The sequence below is a fragment of the Oryza sativa genome, chromosome 10 (assembly GCF_034140825.1).
Source record: "Oryza sativa Japonica Group chromosome 10, ASM3414082v1".
NCBI lineage: Eukaryota > Viridiplantae > Streptophyta > Magnoliopsida > Poales > Poaceae > Oryza > Oryza sativa.
Genome location: NC_089044.1, coordinates 8,827,567 through 8,848,082, shown reverse-complemented (window position 1 = coordinate 8,848,082; position 20,516 = coordinate 8,827,567). Strand labels below are relative to the sequence as shown.

General features: G+C 46.4%; 1 protein-coding gene across 1 annotated transcript; it reads right to left on the bottom strand.

The window, feature by feature from the left end:
- Positions 1-18,719: 18,719 nt before the first annotated feature.
- LOC136353517 (uncharacterized) lies at positions 18,720-20,516 on the bottom strand. Its single transcript, XM_066304518.1, has 3 exons — positions 20,451-20,516; positions 19,383-20,361; positions 18,720-18,830 (listed from the first exon to the last, which is right to left on the bottom strand). Exons 1-3 carry the CDS (start codon positions 20,514-20,516, stop codon positions 18,823-18,825), a joined length of 1,053 nt encoding a protein of 350 aa, XP_066160615.1. The 3' UTR covers positions 18,720-18,822.

Sequence of the window (20,516 nt, the reverse complement as noted above, 5' to 3'; positions counted from 1 at the left end):
GCCGCCGCCCCCGCCTCGGCACGCCGCCGGGCCGCGCCACGCCGCCGTGACGCCACGCCACCACCGCGGCACGCCACCGCCACGCTATGCTGCCGCCGCGCCACCACGCCGCCGCCGCGCCACGCCGACACCGCGCCGCCACGCCGCCGCTCCGCCGCCGCCACGTGAACTTAACGAGAACGAACGTGAATGAAACGTGAACGAACGTTAACGAACGATCGTGAACAAACATGAACGAACGAACGTACGTGAACGAAACGTGAACTTAACGTACGTTAACGTGAACGAAAGTACGTGAACGAAACGTGAACTTAACGAGAACGCGAACGTGAACGATCGTGAACGTAACGAGAATGCGAACGTGAACGAACGTGAACGAAACGTGAACGTGAACGAACGTGAATGAAACGCGAACGAACGTGAATGAAATGTGAACAGTCGCCTTATACGACACTACGTGAAATACAATATATGTTACTTTGCGTTTAGACTAATACATTTTTTTGTATGTTGCAGAAAAGACGTCGTCGTCGTTGTCCCTCAAGCCGGAGTGGTAGCTAGCCCTCGAAGGAATTTGCGCAGGCAAGTGATGTAAAGATATGATTGTTAGATTTTTAATGTAATTAAGATTATTAGATTTAATATACGACACTTAGACATAGCATATATAATTATCACGGGTTCTAATCTACGACACTTAGACTTAGCATATATGATTATTTGAGTTCTAATATACGACACTTAGACTTAGCATATATGATTGTTAGAGTTTTAACATAAGATTTTTAGATTTGTAATATAGGACTAATAATATACGACTATTAGATTTAAGATACGATACTTAGACATAGCATATATGATTATCTAGGGTTCTAATGTACGACACTTAGACTTAGCATATATGATTATCTAGGGTTTTAATATACGACACTTAGACTTAGCATATATGACTATTAGATTTTTAATATAAGATTATTAGAGTTTTAATACAAGAGTATTTGAGTTTTAATATAAGATTATTAGATTTGTAATTAGACTTAGCATATATGATTATCTAGGGTTCTAATATACGACACTTTGGCTTAGCATATATGATTGTTAGAGTTAGTTTTCATACAAGATTAGTATAGTTTTAATGATTATCTAGGGTTCTAATATACAACACTTAGACTTAACATATATGACTATTAGATTTTTAATATAAGATTATTAGAGTTTTAATACAAGATTATTTGAGTTTTAATACAATATTATTAGATTTGTAATTAGATATAGCATATATGATTATCTAGGGTTCTAATATACGACACTTAGGCTTAGCATATATGATTGTTAGAGTTTTAATACAAGATTAGTACAGTTTTAATGATTATCTAGGGTTCTAATATACGACACTTACACTTAGCATATATGACTATTAGATTTTTAATATAAGATTATTAGATTTTTAATACAAGATTATTTGAGTTTTAATATAAGATTATTAGATTTGTAATTAGACTTAGCATATATGATTATCTAAGGTTCTAATATACGACACTTAGACTTAGCAGATATGACTATTAGATTTTTAATATAAGATTATTAGAGTTTTAATACAAGAGTATTTGAGTTTTAATATAAGATTATTAGATTTGTAATTAGACTTAGCATATATGATTATCTAGGGTTCTAATATACGACACTTAGACTTAGCATATATGACTATTAGATTTTTAATATAAGATTATTAGAGTTTTAATACAAGATTATTTGAGTTTTAATATAATATTATTAGATTTGTAATTAGAAATAGCATATATGATTATCTAGGGTTCTAATATACGACACTTAGGCTTAGCATATATGATTGTTAGAGTTAGTTTTAATACAAGATTAGTATAGTTTTAATGATTATCTAGGGTTCTAATATACGACACTTAGACTTAGCATATATGACTATTAGATTTTTAATATAAGATTATTAGATTTTTAATACAAGATTATTTAAGTTTTAATATAAGATTATTAGATTTGTAATTAGACTTAGCATATATGATTATCTAGGGTTCTAATATACGACACTTAGGCTTCGCATATATGATTGTTAGAGTTAATTTTAATACAAGATTAGTACAGATGGCTGATCGTTAAAGCATATATGATTGTTAAAGCAAATATGACCTATAGACTTAGCAAATATTTCTTGTATAAACAGATGGCTGATCGCGATGAGGAACAGATACTGTACGATACAATCGCATAGGGAAACAGCCAGTACTGGAATGAAGAAGAGGGGAACGAGGATCCAAACCAGTACTTGAACGAGGAAGGGAATGTGGAGAGGGATGCGGAGGGGAACCAGGAGGGGAACATGGAGAGGGATGCGGAGGGGAATGAGGAGGAGGAGGCAAGTGGAAGTCAACCCTCCGCTGGACAGAAGAGGGCACGCAGACAACAAGGTGCCGCGAAGAAGCTAGAGGGTCAGCACATCATAACGGAAGTGGACGAAGACGGCCGACCTAGTGCCCCGGCAGAAGCAGTCAAGAACTATGTACGAGACAGCGGTTGGGTTGTGCGGGATAACATGCCTGTCAGTACGGTGTACTGGCGCAGAACAAGGGCACGCGGAGATCATGAGAGCTTTGTCCCAGATTCGGAGAAAGAGATGCTGTGGACCACAATGCTCGAGACATTCACCCTTCCCTCGGGTACAGAGACCAAATTTGACAATGTCAGCATCGGAGATGAAGATGGGATCGAAGCAAAATCGGAGACAGGGATTGTTGCGGAAACAGAGTAAGAATCGGCTGGAGTCCGGATCAGCTACGACTGGATCGGCTAAATCTGAATCAGGCTGGGTTAGGTGATACAGCCGATTCCAACAATATGACTCGCATCCAACATTGGGTTTGAGTTGATGTGCTTCAAGATGATTGCCGTACATGGATACAGTCCTAAGAAAGAAATTGTATCTATTAATTAGGATATTTCATGTAAATTTCTTAGAGATAAATGTGGGCAAAAGTCTGCCGCAAAGACTTACGGTATCTTAGAGTTTGTTAGAGATAATAGTCGTGTCCGGTATGGACGTATCTTGTAATTCTCTGGTATAAATAGACCCCGAGCCTTATGTAATCAAGATACACATTCAATACAATCTCGGCGCATCGCCACCCTTTTTACTTTCGCTTTGTTTCAACGAGTTTTTGCTTTCGGGTTGAGCTGCATCGGTTTCGATCTTCAACAAGAGGTAAAACTTGTTATGACGACTTGTGTTCTCGAGATTAGTGCTTCCATCTTTATGACACTCTAATCTTGTTTATGCAATTCGTCGAGTTATCATATATCTTACATAATCTTTGGCAATATCGTTATCTAACCTATAATTGGCTAACATCTGTTAGTAGAAGGCAGCCGATTAGATTAAATAGCGATGTTGGCTTAGATTATATAAGACATCTACCACTCTATGAAGCATCTAGCGGCTTGATTGTCCAGATATTGTTATTCTTTTCATACTTAATGCTGCATCAGTTAAGTTTGATCTATTAAGTCGTGTTTAGAACCATAATCTCTAGCCTGCCTCCTGGTTGCTGATTAGGGTAGTATCGGAGTTTCAGCCGATCTTATCTGATTTAACTACTTTTATCCTATACACTTGATTGATATGTTAAATTTGCCCTTTATATTAAGATCTTGTTGCATTTAAGCATATTAAGCTCTTGTTTGGTATATTCTACTTGCTTTAATGTCTTAATATAGAGCGGTATCGGAGTATTAGCCGATACATGCTAGATCTATTTGATCGGCTACGCTACGAATATATATAATCTCGTTATTAGTATATATTTTTATCTAAGTGATTTATACTGTCTCGGCAAGGTGACCGATCTATCCCAATCACTTAATTTAAGTCTATATCGATATAAAGATTATATATGATTAATATCTACAGCCGATTGAGTAGATTTAGTTCTGATTTGCTTATTAATACTTGCTGATCGATGTACATATGACATCGGCTTAAGATAAATGATATGTCATCGGCATCTAGCCGATCGGCTATCATTTATGGATTTAACTACGGTTTCTTTGTCTTTGTTTCTTGTTGATTGTAGGATCAAATCAACTGGCACGCTCATACATCCGAAGGCGAGTTTTGGACCTACCTCGTGTTTTCTGTCAACAAGTTTCGAGTTCTAGTCACGTTTAGTACCACTGTCGCCGCCGCCGTCATGTCTTTATTGTCGTTGGCACCTACCAAAATGGAATCGTATTTCCGCCATGGTTCCATTTTTCTAGTTTTCAGAAGTTTCTGTCGGTTAGTTTTGGAGTTGTTGAGTTGCATCTAGAGTTTGCAGATGTTGCGTGTGTTTGTTTTTGCCGTGCATGTGTGCGCTAGCAAGAAGGAAGGTTGAGAGATTTTTTTAGATTGGATTCGGTTTCCATACGTCAAGAAGGAGGAAGGGGAAAGTTTGTTTTGATTGGCCGGTTTCCAGATTTCCACCTGTTCGCTTTCCATATAAAGGTCGAACAATCCCACCATGGTAGTAAGATGGATGACCATGACTACGTTGGTGATTCTGAGGATGATGCGGACCAGCGACGACTTCGCTTCAACCGTCGTGGTAGACCTCATCGTCGGCTACGCCGTGAGGTACGGAATAATGATGATTCGTTTGGTAAGACTAAATTCACGATTCCTGCTTTTGATGGTAAGTATGACCCTGATGCTTATCTTTCATGAGAGTTAGCAGTATATCAAAAGTTTGCTTGCCATGACATTCCTGAGGATAAGAGGGTTAGGGCTGCCACTAGTGAATTTACTAATTTTGCTTCTGTTTGGTGGAGTGAATATTGTCGTACTCATATAAATGCTTGCCACCTACTTGGGATGATTTGAAACGAATTATGCGTGCTAGATTTGTACCTTCTTATTATGCACGTGACATGTTAAATAAGCTGCACCCAATTGAAACAGGGTGGTATTAGTGTGGAAGAATATTACCAAGCACTGCAAATGGGTATGTTACGTTGTGGGTTGGTAGAGGACGAGGAGGCTGCCATGGCTCGATTCTTGGGGGGCTTAGACCAAGAAATTTTATGATATTCTAAGTTACAAAGAGTATAATAATATGACTCGGTTATTTCACTATGCCTGTAAAGCTGAAAGGGAAGTGCAGGGACGACATGCGCAAACATGGGCTAACATTCCTACAGGTAGAACTCTATGGGTGGCTTGGAGTGGCGCTGCCCCAGCCGGTCGCGCATCATCTTCAACATCGACATCAGCACCCTCCAATAGCAACAAAGTGCGCCCAACACCTTCTGCGGCCCCCTCTCGTGCTGCAGAGGCTGCAGCAAAGCCCGCCAAGAGTGCCTCCTCCGTTGCTTCCACGGGTAGAACAAGAGATGTTCAATGCCACCGTTGCAAGGGCTTTGGGCACATGCAGCATGACCGCCCTAGCAAGCGTGTTTTGGTAGTCAAGGATGATAGTGAGTACTCGTCTGCTAGTGATTTCGATGAAGATACACTTGCATTGCTTGCAGCTAACAACAAAGGTAGTGAGGATGAGGAACACATCGGGGCTGATGTTGCAGACCAATATGAGAGCCTTATTGTGCAACGTGTCTTGAGTGTACAAATGGGCAAAGCAGAGCAGAACCAGCGGCATAACCTTTTTCAGACGAAGTGTGTCATCAACAAGCGTTCCTGATGCACAATCATCGATGAGGGTAGCTGTAGGAACTTGGTAAGTACGGAGATGGTTACGAAGCTAGCTTTGCAGACGAAACCACATCCCCACCCATACTATATTCAGTAGTTCAACAACAATGGCCGCATTAAGGTAACACAATTGGTGAGATTAAATTTTGCAATTGGTTCTTACTGTGATTTTGTTGATTGTGATGTCTTACCTATGCATGCTTGCTCCTTACTGTTGGGTAGGCCTTGACAATATGATAAAGACACGTTGCATCATGTTAGAAGCAATCAATACTCCTTTGTGCATAATGGAAAGAAAATTGTGTTGCATCCTATGACTCCTGAAGCTGTTTTTGAGAATGATGTTGCTAGAGCTAAGAAAGAGAAAAATGTTGAGCATGCTAAATGTGAAAATCAGATTGTAGCAAAAGAACTTGTGCACCATAACAAGAAAGGTTCTAAATCTAACCATAGCAAGGATAGTGTGATTAAATTGAATGGTCCTTGTTTGCTTGCCACTAAATCTGATATTGTCAATTTGGATACAAGTGACATTGTTTGCTATGCTCTCATTTGCAAGGATGCATTGTTTTCTTTTGAGAATATGCCTGTCTCTTTTCCTCCTGCAGTCACTAACCTTTTGCAGGAGTATGAGGATGTGTTCCCCAAGGATGTACCACCGGGGCTGCCACCGGTGCGTGGAATTGAGCATTAAATCGACTTGATCCCTGGAGCTTCGCTACTCAACCGTGCGCCATACCGAACCAACCCCGAGAAAACCAAGGAGATTCAGCGTCAGGTTCAGGACTTGCTTGACAAAGGGTACATACGCGAGTCTCTTAGTCCATGTGTTGTTCTGGTGATTTTGGTTCCAAAGAAAGATGGATCATGGCGTATGTGTGTTGATTGTAGATCTATTAATAACATTACCATTAGATATCGTCATCCTATTCCTAGGTTAGATGATATGCTTGATGAATTGAGTTGCTCTACTGTTTTCTCTAAAGTTGATTTGCGTAGCGATTACCACCAGATTCGTATGAGGTTGGGCGCTAAATGGAAAACAACATTTAAAACAAAATTTGGGTTATATGAGTGGTTAGTGATGCCTTTTGGTTTAACTAATGCACCAAGCACTTTCATCAGGTTGATGAATGAGGTTTTGCGTCCTTCAATTGGAAAATTTGTGGTGGTATACTTTGATGATATTCTGATTTATAGCAAATCTTTGTAGGAATATCTTGATCATTTACGTGTTGTTTTTAATGCTTTACGTGATGCACGTTTGTTTGGTAACCTTGAGAACTGCACTTTTTGCACCGATCGAATCTCGTTTCTTGGCTATGTTGTAACTCCATAGGGGATTGAGGTTGATCAAGCCAAGGTTGAGGCAACTCAGAGTTGGCCGACTCCTAAAACGGTCTCATAGGTGTGGAGCTTTCTAAGACTCGCGGGGTTTTATCGTCGTTTTGTGCGGGATTTTAGCACCATTGCTGCACCATTGAATGAGCTTACAAAGAAGGGAGTGTCTTTCACTTGGGGCACATCACAAGAGAACACCTTCCACATAACTTCTAGATTTTAATAAGACTTTTGAACTTGAATGTGATGCTAGTGGGATTGGCACTGGTGGAGAAACCGTTTGTAGTCTCGGTTTGTCACGACCGGAATTGACCCAACGGGCGTTCCTTACATGCGTGTATTATTCCTTGTCCCAGGAGGCAAGGTACACCAAAAGTTGATACATTTCAGAGTTTATCAAGCGGAAGCGTAAATAGTTAATTTATTACATGGGCGGCGAAGGCCCAGCACACACAAAGACAAACGAGAAACAGCGGAAGACTAGGGCGACGACCACAGGCGCTTGACGGCAGGCACGAGCTAGACACCAAAGCCTTCATCTTCCAGGGGCTCCTCTTCTGGGTTTGGGAAAAATTGAGCAAGACTGAGTACAACCACCGTACTCAACAAGACACACCCACAAGTGCAGGATAAATGCAAGGGAGTACAAGGGGGTTGTAATATAAAGGGTTAGGTTTTGCAGTAAACAGCATTAAAAGACACTTAGTTGCTCAAAACTATTTTGTAAACCCGATTCCAGAGCTATACAATATTATTAATCAAGGCCGTGAACCCACACGAACCTGCCTTAACCCAAGGCCTACGATGATTCAGACCGAACTGGCAACCCGACCCTGGGTCCCAGCTCGTCCCAAGCCAACCCAGGCCAACCATTCCACATTTTAGTTGTTAAGCAGGTTTTAAGAATTAAAACACTAACTTGGGTACATTGCTCGGCTTGCCCATAACCGAGGGCGCGGCTATTCGAATAGATTATACTCTGATCAGAGGTGTACATCTTTACCCACAAGACACATCTTCCTCACGTGTAACCACGTGCCGCATACCACCACGGTATACGGACGGAAGACGTGACATAGTTTCCAACCCATCCTAGCCATAGACAAGAGTACCGACCCAACCCCACCTACGGCCGGAACCCCCGGGACAGGTAGGCAGGACTGAGTCCCTAGCAGCAGGACACCGGCCCTGTGCCATGACATCTCGACTACTGGGCCGCAGCTCGTGTAGCCTTCATTTGTCCTAGAGATGTCCATCGACCCCCGACTTCGTCCATCTCCATCCGTGTACTTTTGTTTATAACCAGACTGAGCCACAAACTAAGCCTTACCCACTAGACATGTGGAAGTACGGTAGCGCTTTGCAACAGAGGCCCGAAGACCGGTCCTTATATGGCCGAGGTGCTACTATCAAAACCATGCACCCCGAGCCCAGCCTAAAACCATTTTGAGGGTTTTGAATAGAGGGGGAGGTGTGAATCCAATTCCACAATGATCCAACAATTCCATAGTGTCCAGGTGATGAGAATATTCCCAAAGTCTAGAGTTGTAAAACCACCTAATGTTGCCTAATTAACCAGCGAAGCATCTACCTAAATTCATACTAGTGGTACCATGAGTAGAGTGTCCACTAGTTGGGGTTTTGTTTATTCTAGGGTGAACAAGGAAATAATAACAATAACAATAATAAGGTCATAACAAAGGTAAATAGGCATGGCTAGATAAAACAGTGATAACGCGGGAATTTAAATAAAGCGATAATGCAATAATTTAAATCAAAATAATTTTATAAACTGGGATTCAATAAGTTCAAGGATGATGTGACTTGCCTTGCTCGCTTTCCCAACCGTCGGCTTCAACTTCCACGAAGAGCGGATCTTCCGAAGCTGCAGCGTCTACACGACCAACGGAAAAGAAAAGGCTTTTACTCTAATAAACTCCATATAACAAGCAGGAACAAAGCACAAAAATGGGTTCTTGACTTCTTAAGGAAAAATTAGAGACTTGAACGGTCCAATTCCGAGTTCAAATGGCCAAGTTATGACCATTTGAAGTTTATATGCTCTTTAAATGAATATTTGCGAATTTCTTCATTTAAATTTTAATTTTAAAAGGGTTTATTGCGTCAGCCGAGGGGAGGGGGCGCGCGGACCGGGTCCACGGGAGTGGGGCCCACGTGGCAGCCTCACGGTCCACGGTGGACCGGGTGCACCCGGGCTCACACCGGCCGGTGCCGTGGGCCCCACGCGTCAGCCGCACCCGAGGGCGCGAGCGGCTGACGGCCGGGCCCCACGCGGCAGCCGCTCGGTGCGCCCGAAGGCGGCCACGGCGGCACGGCCGGCGGGAGGCGGTGCGCCCGCACCCCTATGGTCGCCGGCGGCGGCCATAGGCACGGCGGAGCGGCGGCCAAGAGAAGGGAGGGAAAGGGGGAAACGAGGCGGCGGTCCACGGCTCACCCTAGGTCGACGGCGACGACGAAAAGGCGGCCGGAGCGGAGGAAGGCGGCGGCGCGGTTCGGGTCGACGGGGACGGCGGCGCTCCGGCGGTCGACGAGCGAAACGGAGTGGTGGACGAGGTCGGCGAGGATGCGGCGAAGCCGAAGCAGGCGGCGCCGAGGTGGGAGGTGGTCCGGGGCGACGACGACGGCGGACCAGAGCTCGGCGGCGACGGCGGAGAGAGAGAGCGACGGCGCGAGCTCGATTCCGGCGAGGAGGAAGGGCGGCGAGAGGCGGAAACGGACGGAGGAGGTGCGGGGAGGGTTTATATAGGGTTGGAAGGGGGAGAGAGCGGCCGGCGGGGAAGGAATAGGCACGGGAGGTCCGGCCGCCATAATGGCGCCGGCGAGATTTGCGGGGCAAATCCACCCGTTTGAACGCGAGGGAGAGAGGGAAAAATGGGGGGAAAGGGAGAGGGAATCACGGGGAATAATTCTCCCCTATTGATTGCACGCGGGGAGGACGGGGACGGTGGGATTCGCGGCGGCGGCGGCGCTAGGGCGCGGGCGAGGCGGCGAGAGCGGCGGGAGGAAGGGGATGACGGGTGGGCCCCACCCGGCAGCGAGGGTGGCGGGCGGGCCCGCCCGTCAGCGGCGCGCGCGCGGGGAGAGGCGGATGGGCTGCGGGGAGAGGAGAGGGAGGGGGAAGGAGATGGGCCGAGCCGGCCCAAGTGGGAGAGGGAGGGAAAGGGGACTTTTTAGAGTTTTTCTTTTTATAAAATCATTTTAACTTTGTTTATTTCTTAATAATTATTATTTGTGTTCTGAAAATTCCACTAAAATTTATTTACGCATTTTAGGCTTTTAGGAAATATACAAAAATCCTCCAAGCCTTATTTGACTTTTAACTTTGCACATTTTAATTGTTGGAGGCTTTCACACGGACTTTAATTATTCTAGGCATAATTTAGAGGATGTATTTTAGAGTCGTTTTGGGACGTGACACGGTTCGTAACCCCCCTTTAGTCCCAGTTGTCCAACCGGGACTACGAACTGGGACTAAAGATCGGTCAGCCACATGGCTGGCTGAGCCATCTTTAGTCCCGGTTTATGTTAAACCAGGACTAAAGATCGATGTACCATTTTTTTTATTTGCATGGCCCTGTTTGCTGCATGGTTGATTATATATATATATATATATATATATATATATATATATATATATATATATATATATATATATATATATATATATATATATATATATATATATATATATATATATATATATATATATATATATATATATATATATATATATATATATATATATATATATATGTACATATGTGTATATGTATAAATACATATATTACACACATATGTATAATTTAAAGCACTTAACATTTTATGTGCATATATGTTACCAAAATATATAAATATATATATATATATATATATATATATACATATATAAATATATGTTACCAAAATATATAAATATATATATATATATATATACATATATAAATATATATATATATATACATACATATATATATATATATATATATATATATATATATATATATATATATATATATATATATATATATATATATATATATATATATATATACACATGCAGGTATAGTACAGTTCATTTGCTCGCTAGCTATAGCTACGACTTCGACGCCGACGTTATGTCAGAAGAGGAAGGACCGACGTTATGAATTGTCGATCCGTCGTAGTAGAATTCACCCTCGGGATTAAGGACTTCTTCGTTGATGAATCCCATCAGTTGTTCTTGAACAGCCGTGATAAAATCCTTGTGTGGGAGATTATCCCTCATATGAATACGCTATCATTCGAAAAGTAATGACATATCAATATATGAAATTAATAAACAACTTAACAAATCGATACGCAATGAAATTTTGAATGGTTTATGTATATGTACATCGAGCTCTCGTGTGGTGTATATTTGGTTTGATAGGCAGTGGGCATACTCGCATACGTAGAAGCCGCATAAGTTAGTTCCCTGGTCCTACTTTGCACACTACATGAGAAATGATGAGAGATTTAATATAATCTTTATATTTAACTGTAATTAGAGATTTAATTCAATACAATTTTGGATCATGCATGTACTCACTGGAAAATGAAACCTCCGTCCAAGTTTTTCTTTCCAAGTCCCGCGGACCAATTGACGGAACCGATCCCAAGCCCTACATATGTAGTTGCAAGCTATGATTAATTAAATATTACCCGAGATCAACATAATAGCAATAGAATCCCCGCGACTTTGGAATAGATGGCATTATATTACCTGTCTATCGGTTGGAAGACCTTGTCAAAAATCTTCTCCTCTTTATTCATTGAGTCGTACATAGTGACTCTGCATGCGTCCAAGTCGAAAAATAACAGGACCCAGTGGAATCTGGAATACGCGTGAGATGAGATAAATATGAAAATGTACATGTTATATGTACGGGAATGAAATTTGTTCGAACGACAATAAAAACTCACTCTGTGTTGTACGGCAGTAGTATGAACGTCTTGAAATGCTGCTGCGTTAGGAGATGGACGAGACGTTGAGGGCGTCGAGATGGTACAGATCAAAGACATCCTTGAAATGGATCCAGAGAACATCTTCTCCTTGCAATAAGTCGAGGTTTCTGATCCTCGCTCCGAACATCTCTCTACCCTTGTCGCTCATTTCCATGTACCGTTCATGGAATTTGAACATCTGTGTCGGTAGGGACTGTAGCTGCTCAGGCGTGACAAGCGGTTTATCGAGTTCAAACTTGTATGCCACTTCTGCCTTCGGGATTGGTGCGTCTCCAATCAACTGATCCACAGTTAGAGCGGTGTCCGAAATGAAATCCGTTATGCCAAATTCTTCGCCGGTCACCAACGGCTCGACCTGTTGGTTTGGTTGTTCTCCAAGTTGAGGGACTGGTTTGGACTTCTTGTAATAGGCTTTCTAAAGTGTTCGGTCATAGTCCGATAGCTTTAAGGCCTCCTTGTTTGTTGTGGAAATTCCCTTGAAGAAGTTCTTCACGCTCGGGTCAATAGGTATCTTCTTTTCAGGACTCCGAGGCTTGAGTTGCCTCTTCACTTCTCCTGCCACATAAGCATCAAGCTCCTCTTGACTGCAATCGTACGGCGGCTCCTTGTTTTTGGTGGCGTCAACTTTCGCCTTCTTCGTTGCCCTTGTGCGGGCAGGCGGTGGAGCTTGGCGAGACCTTGTCTTGGGAGGTGCAGGGGGACACGGTGGAGGTGGAGGAGGCAGAGGAGCCAGAGGAGATGGTGCGGGAGGAGGTGGCGGAGGAGCTGGAGGAGATGGTGCAGGAGGATGTGGCGGAGGAATTGGAGGAGATGGTGCAGGAGGAGATGGCGGAGCCGGAGGAGATGGTGCACGAGACGCGCCGCTTGTCGCCTAGGGAGGATGATGTACCACTTGCGCCATAGTATAATGGCGTGGCTTGTGTCTCGTAGATGCGTCTCACTGTCTACTCCTGGGTAGTCCAACTCGAGGTCCTCGTATGCGGCTTCCACCAGCTCAACTTCGACCCTCGAGTATCCTGCTGGAATCGGCCTGCAGTGGTAAGTCCCTGAAATGTCCGTTGGGATGGCCATTCCCGACGCCACCTTCACGTGATGAGATGTTATTTATTAGTAATCAACGTAAGCAGCAACTTGCGGAATGTACAAGTCAAAAATCATAAAACTACGAGCATACCTTGATTGATAAGTTCTTGAAGGGAATATGCAGCTCACGTGGTGTCTGCTGCGTGATCTCATCAACGAGGCAGGTGGTTTCGTCCTAGGTTTGCATGGCGTCCATGCTCTGTGATCCTACCTGCCCCGTTGAGGCGCAGCTGCTATGATTGCCTGATGGGCTGACCATTGCAGGAGGAATGTACGGCTGGGGATCCTGGAACCGATGTGCGGCCATGCGTTCATCCACCTTCCTTGCCACCTCCTCTTGCATGCTGAGTTCGTAGCTCGATACCATGTACTCAAGATCTGCAATCTTCGCCTCGGTATCTCTCTTGCTCCTCATCCGACTCCTGTACGTGTGGATGTCCTCCTTAAATCCAATCTTCCAGGGAATCATGCCTTTCCCTCGTGTTCGTCCTGGATGCTCGGGAGTCTGTAGGGAGAGTGACAGCTCGTCCTTCTCTCTGTCGGGTCAGAATGTGCCCTGAGAAGAGGCTTCCACTGCGTCCGTTAGTCGACTAGCAGCCTCGCGTATCTGATCGCTGAAGACAAGGGAGCCATCAACTAGGTTAAGCGTTCCACCGTGAGCATAGTACCAGAACTTCGATCGATCCGGCCATTTAGCGGTGGCCGGTTCGATACCCCTCTCAATCAATCTTGCCTCCATCTCCCCCCACTTTGGCATTGCGACGCTATAGCCGCCTGACCCCAAGTGGTGATGGTACTTCTTCTTGGCGGCATTTTCTTTGTTTCTGACCATCATCGCTTGCCCTTGTTGCCCTGTCTTGTAAGCAACGAACTTGTCCCAATGATCCCTTAGCTTTGGGAATACGTCGAAGTTCGGTGTTAGTCCCTTCAAGATGTATTTCTTGTAGAGATCTCCCTTGAAGCTCTGGAACTGTTCTGCCATTTTCTTAAGAGTCCACTGTTTCACTATGTTCTCTGTACCCGCAGGGAGCGTGAACGTCTCGAGCATTGTGGTCCACAGCATCTCTTTCTCTGATTCTGGGACAAAGCTGTCATTATCCCCGCGTGCCCTTGTTCTGTGCCAGTATACCTTGCTGACAAGCACGTTATCCCTCACAACCCAACCGCTGTGGTGTATATAATTCTTGGCTGCTTCTACCGGGGCACTAGGTCGGCCGTCTTCGTCCACCTCAGTTATGATGTGCCGACCCTCTATCTTCTTCGCGGCACCTCGTTGTCCGTGTGCCCTCTTCTGTCCAGCGAAGGGATGACTTCCACTAGCCTCCTCCTCGTTCCCCTCCGCATCCCTCTCCACGTTCCCCTCCTCGTTCCACTCCGTATCCCTCTCCACGTTCCCCTCCTCGTTCAAGTACTGGTTTGGATCCTCGTTCCCCTCTTCTTCGTTCCAGTACTAGCTGCTTCCCTCTGCGATTGTATCGTACAGTATCGGTTCCTCATCGCGATCAGCCATCTGTTCACACAAGAAATATTTGCTAAGTCTATAGGTCATATTTGCTAAGCGTAATATTAAAACTATACTAATCTTGTATTAAAACTCTAACAATCATATATGCTAAGTCTAAGTGTCGTATATTCGAACTCAAATAATCATATATGTTAAGTCTAAGTGTTGTATATTAGAACCCTAGATAATCATATATGCTAAGTCTAATTAAGTTTCATATATTAAACCTCTAATAATCTTATATTAAATCTCTAACAATCTCTAACACTCACATATGCTAAGTCTAATTAAGTTTCGTATATTAAACCTCTAATAATCTTATATTAAAACTCTAATAATCCTATATTAAAATTGTAATAATCATATGTGCTAAGTCTAACACTCACATATGTTAAGTCTAATAATCCTATATGAAAAATCTAATAATCTTATATTAAATCTTTAACAATCTCTAACACTCACATATGCTAAGTCTAATAATCTAATAATCTCTAACACTCAAATATGCTAACTCTAATAATCTAATAATCTTATATTAGAAATCTAATAATCTTATATTAAATCTCTAACAATCACATCTTTACATCACTTGCCTGCGCGAATTCTTTCGAGGGCTAGCTACCACTTCGGCTTGAGGGACAACAACGACGACGTCTTCTCTGCAACATGCAAAAAAAATGTATTAGTCTAAACGCAAAGGAACATATATTGTATTTCACGTTTTCAAGTATATATAATCATATATATATATGCTAAGTTTAATAATTGTTTAATTATCTCGTTCGTACACGTTTCGCTCGTGTTCGTTCTCACACTTTTAGTTTGTCGCGTCCCAAATCGACTCTAAAATACATCCTCGAAATTGTGCATAGAATAAGTAAAATCCGTGTGAAAGCCTCCAACAATTAAAAGGTGCAAAGATAAAAGTCAAATAAGGCTTGGAGGATTTTTGTATATTTCCTAAAAGCCTAAAATGCGTAAATAAATTTTAGTGGAATTTTCAGAGCACAAATAATAATTGTTAAGAAATAAACAAAGTTAAAATGGTTTTATAAAAAGAAAAACCCTAAAAGTCCTTTTTCCCCCCTTCCCCTCTTGGGCCGGCTCGGCCCAGCTCCCTCCCTCTCTCTCCTCTCCCCCGCGGCCCATCGGCCTTCCCCCACGCGCGCGCCGCTGACGGGCGGGCCCGCCCGCCACCCTCGCTGACGGGTGGGGCCCACCCGTCATCCCCTACCTCGCGCCGCACCCGCCGCCTCGCCCGTGCCCTAGCGCCGCCGCCGCCGCGGATTCCGCCGCATCCCGCCGCCCCCGCGCGCAATAAAGAGGGGGAAATCACTCCCCGTGATTCCCTCTCCCTTTCCCCCCCACTTTTCCCTCTCTCTCTCCCTCGGATTCGTTTGGAAACCCTCCCGCAAACCTCGCCGGCGTCATTGATGGAGCCCGAGATCGCCGCGCCGGTTTCCTTCCCCTCCGGCTGCCCTCTCCCCCTCCCAACGCTATATAAACGCTCCCCGTGCTTCCCTCCTCTGTTTCCGCCGCTCGCCGCTCTCTCTCCCCGTCGGAATCGAGCTCGCGCCGTCGCTCTCTCTCTCCGCCGTCGCCGCCGAGCTCCGGTCCGCTGCCGTCGTCGCCCCGGACCTCCTCCCGCTTCGGCATCACCTCCTTCGGCTTCGCCGTGTCCTCGCCGACCTCGTCCACCCCTCCGTTTCGGTCGCCGATCGCCGGAACGCCGCCGTCCTCGTCTACCCGAGCCGCGCCGCCGCCTTCCTCCACTCCGGTCGCCGTTTCCGTCGTCGTCGTCGACCCGGGATGAGCCGTGGACCACCCATTTCGTTTCCCCCTTCCCTCCCCTCTCTCGGGCGCCGCTCCGTCGCGCCGGAGGTCGCCGCCGGCGACCATCGGGGCGCGGGTGCGCCGCCTCCCGTCGGCTGTGCCGGCGAGGCCGCCTTCGGGCGCGCCCAGCGGCTGCCATGTGGGGCCCGGCCGTCAGCCGCCCGCGTCCTCGGGTGCGGCTGACGCGTGGGACCCACGGCGCCAGCCGGCGTAAGCCGCGTGCACCCGGTCCACCGTGGACCGTGAGGCTGCCGCGTGGGCCCCACTCCCGTGGACCCGGTCCGCGCGCCCCTCCCCTCGGCTGACGCAATAAATCCGATTTTAAATTAAAATTTAAATGAAGAAATTCGTAAATATCCATTTAAAGAGCATATAAACTTCAAATGGCCATATCTTGGCCATTTGAACTCGGAATTGGACCGTTCAAGTCTCTAATTTTTCCTTAAGAAGTCAAGAACCCATTTTTGTGCTTTGTTTCTGCTTGTTATATGGAGTTTAGTAGAGTAAAAGCCTTTTCCTTTTCGTTGGTCGTGTAGACGCTGCAGCTCCGGAAGATCCGCTCTTCGTGGAAGTTGAAGCCGGCGTTTGGGAAAGCGAGCAAGGCAAGTCACATCATCTTTGAACATATTGAATCCCAGTTTGTAAAATTATGTTGATTTAAATTATTGCATTATCGCTTTATTTAAATTCCCGCGTTGTCGCGACCGGGAAAATTGCCTTTTCCCGAACGCTAGTGTATTAATCCCCGTCCCAGGAAAAGCCGGGGTACACCACACAAACATGATATAAAAGACACATCTTTATTATATCGATAATATTTACATTATTACAAAGGCGCTTCAGGCCTGACAATCAAAAATAAACAGCAGCGGACTAGCGGGCCTACGGCTCCATCTTCACAGGCGCTCAACTGGGGTATAAGCCAAGACTCCACCTAAGACTTCTTCTCCAAAGCTTCTCTTACTGAAGGGGGAAAAGATTGAGCAAGAATGAGTACAACCACAGTACTCAGCAAGCCACACCGGGGATGCACAATTAATGCAAAGGAGTACAAGGGGATAATAATATAGGGGTTAAGTTTTGCAGTAAACAGCATTTAAAAGTCACTTAGTTGCCCAAAGCTATTTTATAAAGACGACCCTAGAGCTACACAGTATTATTAAACAAGGCCGTGAACCCTCACGAACCTGCCTTAACCCAAGGCCTACGATGATTCAGACCGAACTGGCAACCCGACCCTGGGTCCCAGCTCGTCCCAAGCCAACCCAGGCCAACCATTCCACATTTTAGTTGTTGAGCAAATTTTAAGAATTGAAACACTGACTTGGGTACATTGCTCGGCTTGCCCATAACCGAGGGCGCGGCTATTCGAATAGATTATACTCTGATCAGAGGTGTACATCTTTACCCACAAGACACATCTTCCTCACGTGCAACCACGTGCCACATACCACCACGGTATACGGACGGAAGACGTGACATAGTTCCCAACCCATCCTAGCCATAAACAAGAGTACCGACCCAATCCCCCTACGGCCAGGACACCCGGGACAGGCAGGCAGGACTGAGCCCCCTAGCAGCAGGGCACCAACCCTCTGCCATGACATCTCGACTACCGGGCCGCAGCTCGTGTAGCCTTCATTTGCCCTGGAGAATGTCCATCGACCCCCGACTTCATCCACCTCCATCCGTGTACTTTTGTTTATAACCGGACTGAGCCACAAACTAAGCCTTACCCACTAGACATGTGGAAGTACGGTAGTGCTTTGCAACAGAGGCCCGAGCTTAATCCTTATAGTGGCCGGGGTGCTACTTCCCACAACTGGCATGCACCCAAACCCCACCGAAAACAGGTTTTAGGGGTTTTGAAAGAGGAAGAGAGGTGTATGTCCAATTCCACCATAAGCCAACCATTCCATAGTGTCCAGGTGATATGAATATTCCCAAAGTCTAAAATTATAAAACCTCCTAAGGTTGTCCTATTAAATTGCGAAGCATCTACCTAGAATTAAACTAGTGGTGTCATGAGTAGAGTGTCCACTAGTTGAGGTTTTGTTTAATCTAGGGTGAACAAGGTAATAATAATAACAATAACAAGAATAATATGGTCATAACAAAGGTAAATAGGCATGGCTAAATAAAACAGTGATAACGCGGGAATTTAAATAAAGCGATAATGCAATAATTTAAATCAACATAATTTTACAAACTGGGATTCAATATGTTCAAAGATGATGTGACTTGCCTTGCTCAGAGAGAACGGCCTTCCGAACCTTCGGCAACGACCGCAAACCACGCTTCGGGAACCTCCGGAACGACGAAAGCTACGCGAAGCACACAAGCAAAGCTACAAGCCTATAAAGAAGCAATAACAATACATAAAAAGAGAGCACAGGGTTCTTTAGGTTATATCAAACATTAAGAGACTTGAACGGGTCGATTCGGAGCTCGAATGACCAAGATATGATCATCCGAAGTTTAATGCTGTTATATGGAGATTTGCGGATTATTATAATTAAGCTTTGCAATTATAAAACATGTGTAAGCGCTAGCCTGGAAAAGACAGGAAGGCTGCGCCGTTGACATGCGGACCCCACATGTCAACAAAAAGGACCGCGGTAGACCGAGTACACAGAGACGGTCCACGGGTCGATGGAAGCGGATCCCGTGTGTCAACCGAGGCGAGTGGCCGACAAACGGACTCCACTAGGCACCACACGGGTTGCACACGTGGAAACCACGCGGCTACCGAGCGGGCACACTAACACGGACACTACACGGTCACCACCCGCACACGTGAACGACTACCGACACCGGTACACGGGTACCGGGGTCGACGACCGCACAACGGGTACGGGGCGACACCGAAAGGACGAGGACGGGGCAGCGAGGGAGAGGGAACCTTACCACCACGCGACGAGGCGTGGGAGCGACAACGACGAACGGGCGCGGCGGAGACAGACGGGCACAACGGAGACGAACGGCGAGGGGACGGCTTCGGCGGCGATCTTTGGACGAAGGCGAGACGCGGCCGGCACGGGGCTTGACGACGCGGAGCCGAGGACGAAGACGAGGACGGGGTTGCAGCGGCTCGCTTGACGAACGCGGACGACGGACGAGAACGGCTCGACGGAGGGACGAACGCCACGACGACCGGGAACGGCGAGAGGACGACGACGACGACGACGACCGGGACCGGCGAGGAGGCGACGAGGACAGCCGGCAGCGGCTGCACGGGGACGAGGATGACGTGGAACACGCCGCTACGATGTTGGTGAAGGTGGTGGTGCAGCGGGGCGACGAGCCGACGAGGAGGAAGGAGAGGCCGAAAGGACGCCGGCGACAAAGAGGATGGAGAGGCCGGCGCGGCGACGGCGTTCCGGCGAAACCGAGGAGCAGCCGGGGTGGAGGGCGACGCTGCGACGTCAACGGAGGAGACGGCGACGTCGGTCGGCGTACCGGCGACGAACAGCAGCCGGCCGGAGACGGAGAGGTGGTGGCGACGCCACTGGACACCGGCGAGGACGCGTCTCCGGTGCTTTCCCCGCGAAACGGAGGGCTGACCGAGGGAGAGGAGGTGGCTGCGAGGCCGAGGGAGAAGACGGCGCGACCGGACGGCGCACGGGCGAGGCGGGAGAGGCGACTGGAGGCGGCCGGCGCGGAGAAACGAGAAGGGCGACGGCGGGGAGGCAGCTCCGGGGGTCTCCGCGGGAAACGGACGGCAAGCCGGGGTGGAGGAGGTGGCGGCGACGCTGGAGGAGGCGACGGCGCGGCCGGCCGGCGCACGGTCGAGGCGGCACAGGCGGCTGGAGGCGGCCGGCAGCGTGGGAGAGAGAGGAGGGCGACGGGGAGGTGGATAGGGACCACGGGGAGGCTCGGGAGGGGGCTAAAACGAGAGAACGGGGGATGAGGATCCCATTTTATAGGATGGGGGAGAGAGCCGGCCACGGGAGGAGCGGGAACGGCGGCGGGAACCACGGCCAGCGGCAATGGAGGGCGGCCGAGGAAGACGCGGGCGTTCCCGGCGATTGGGGGCGCCAT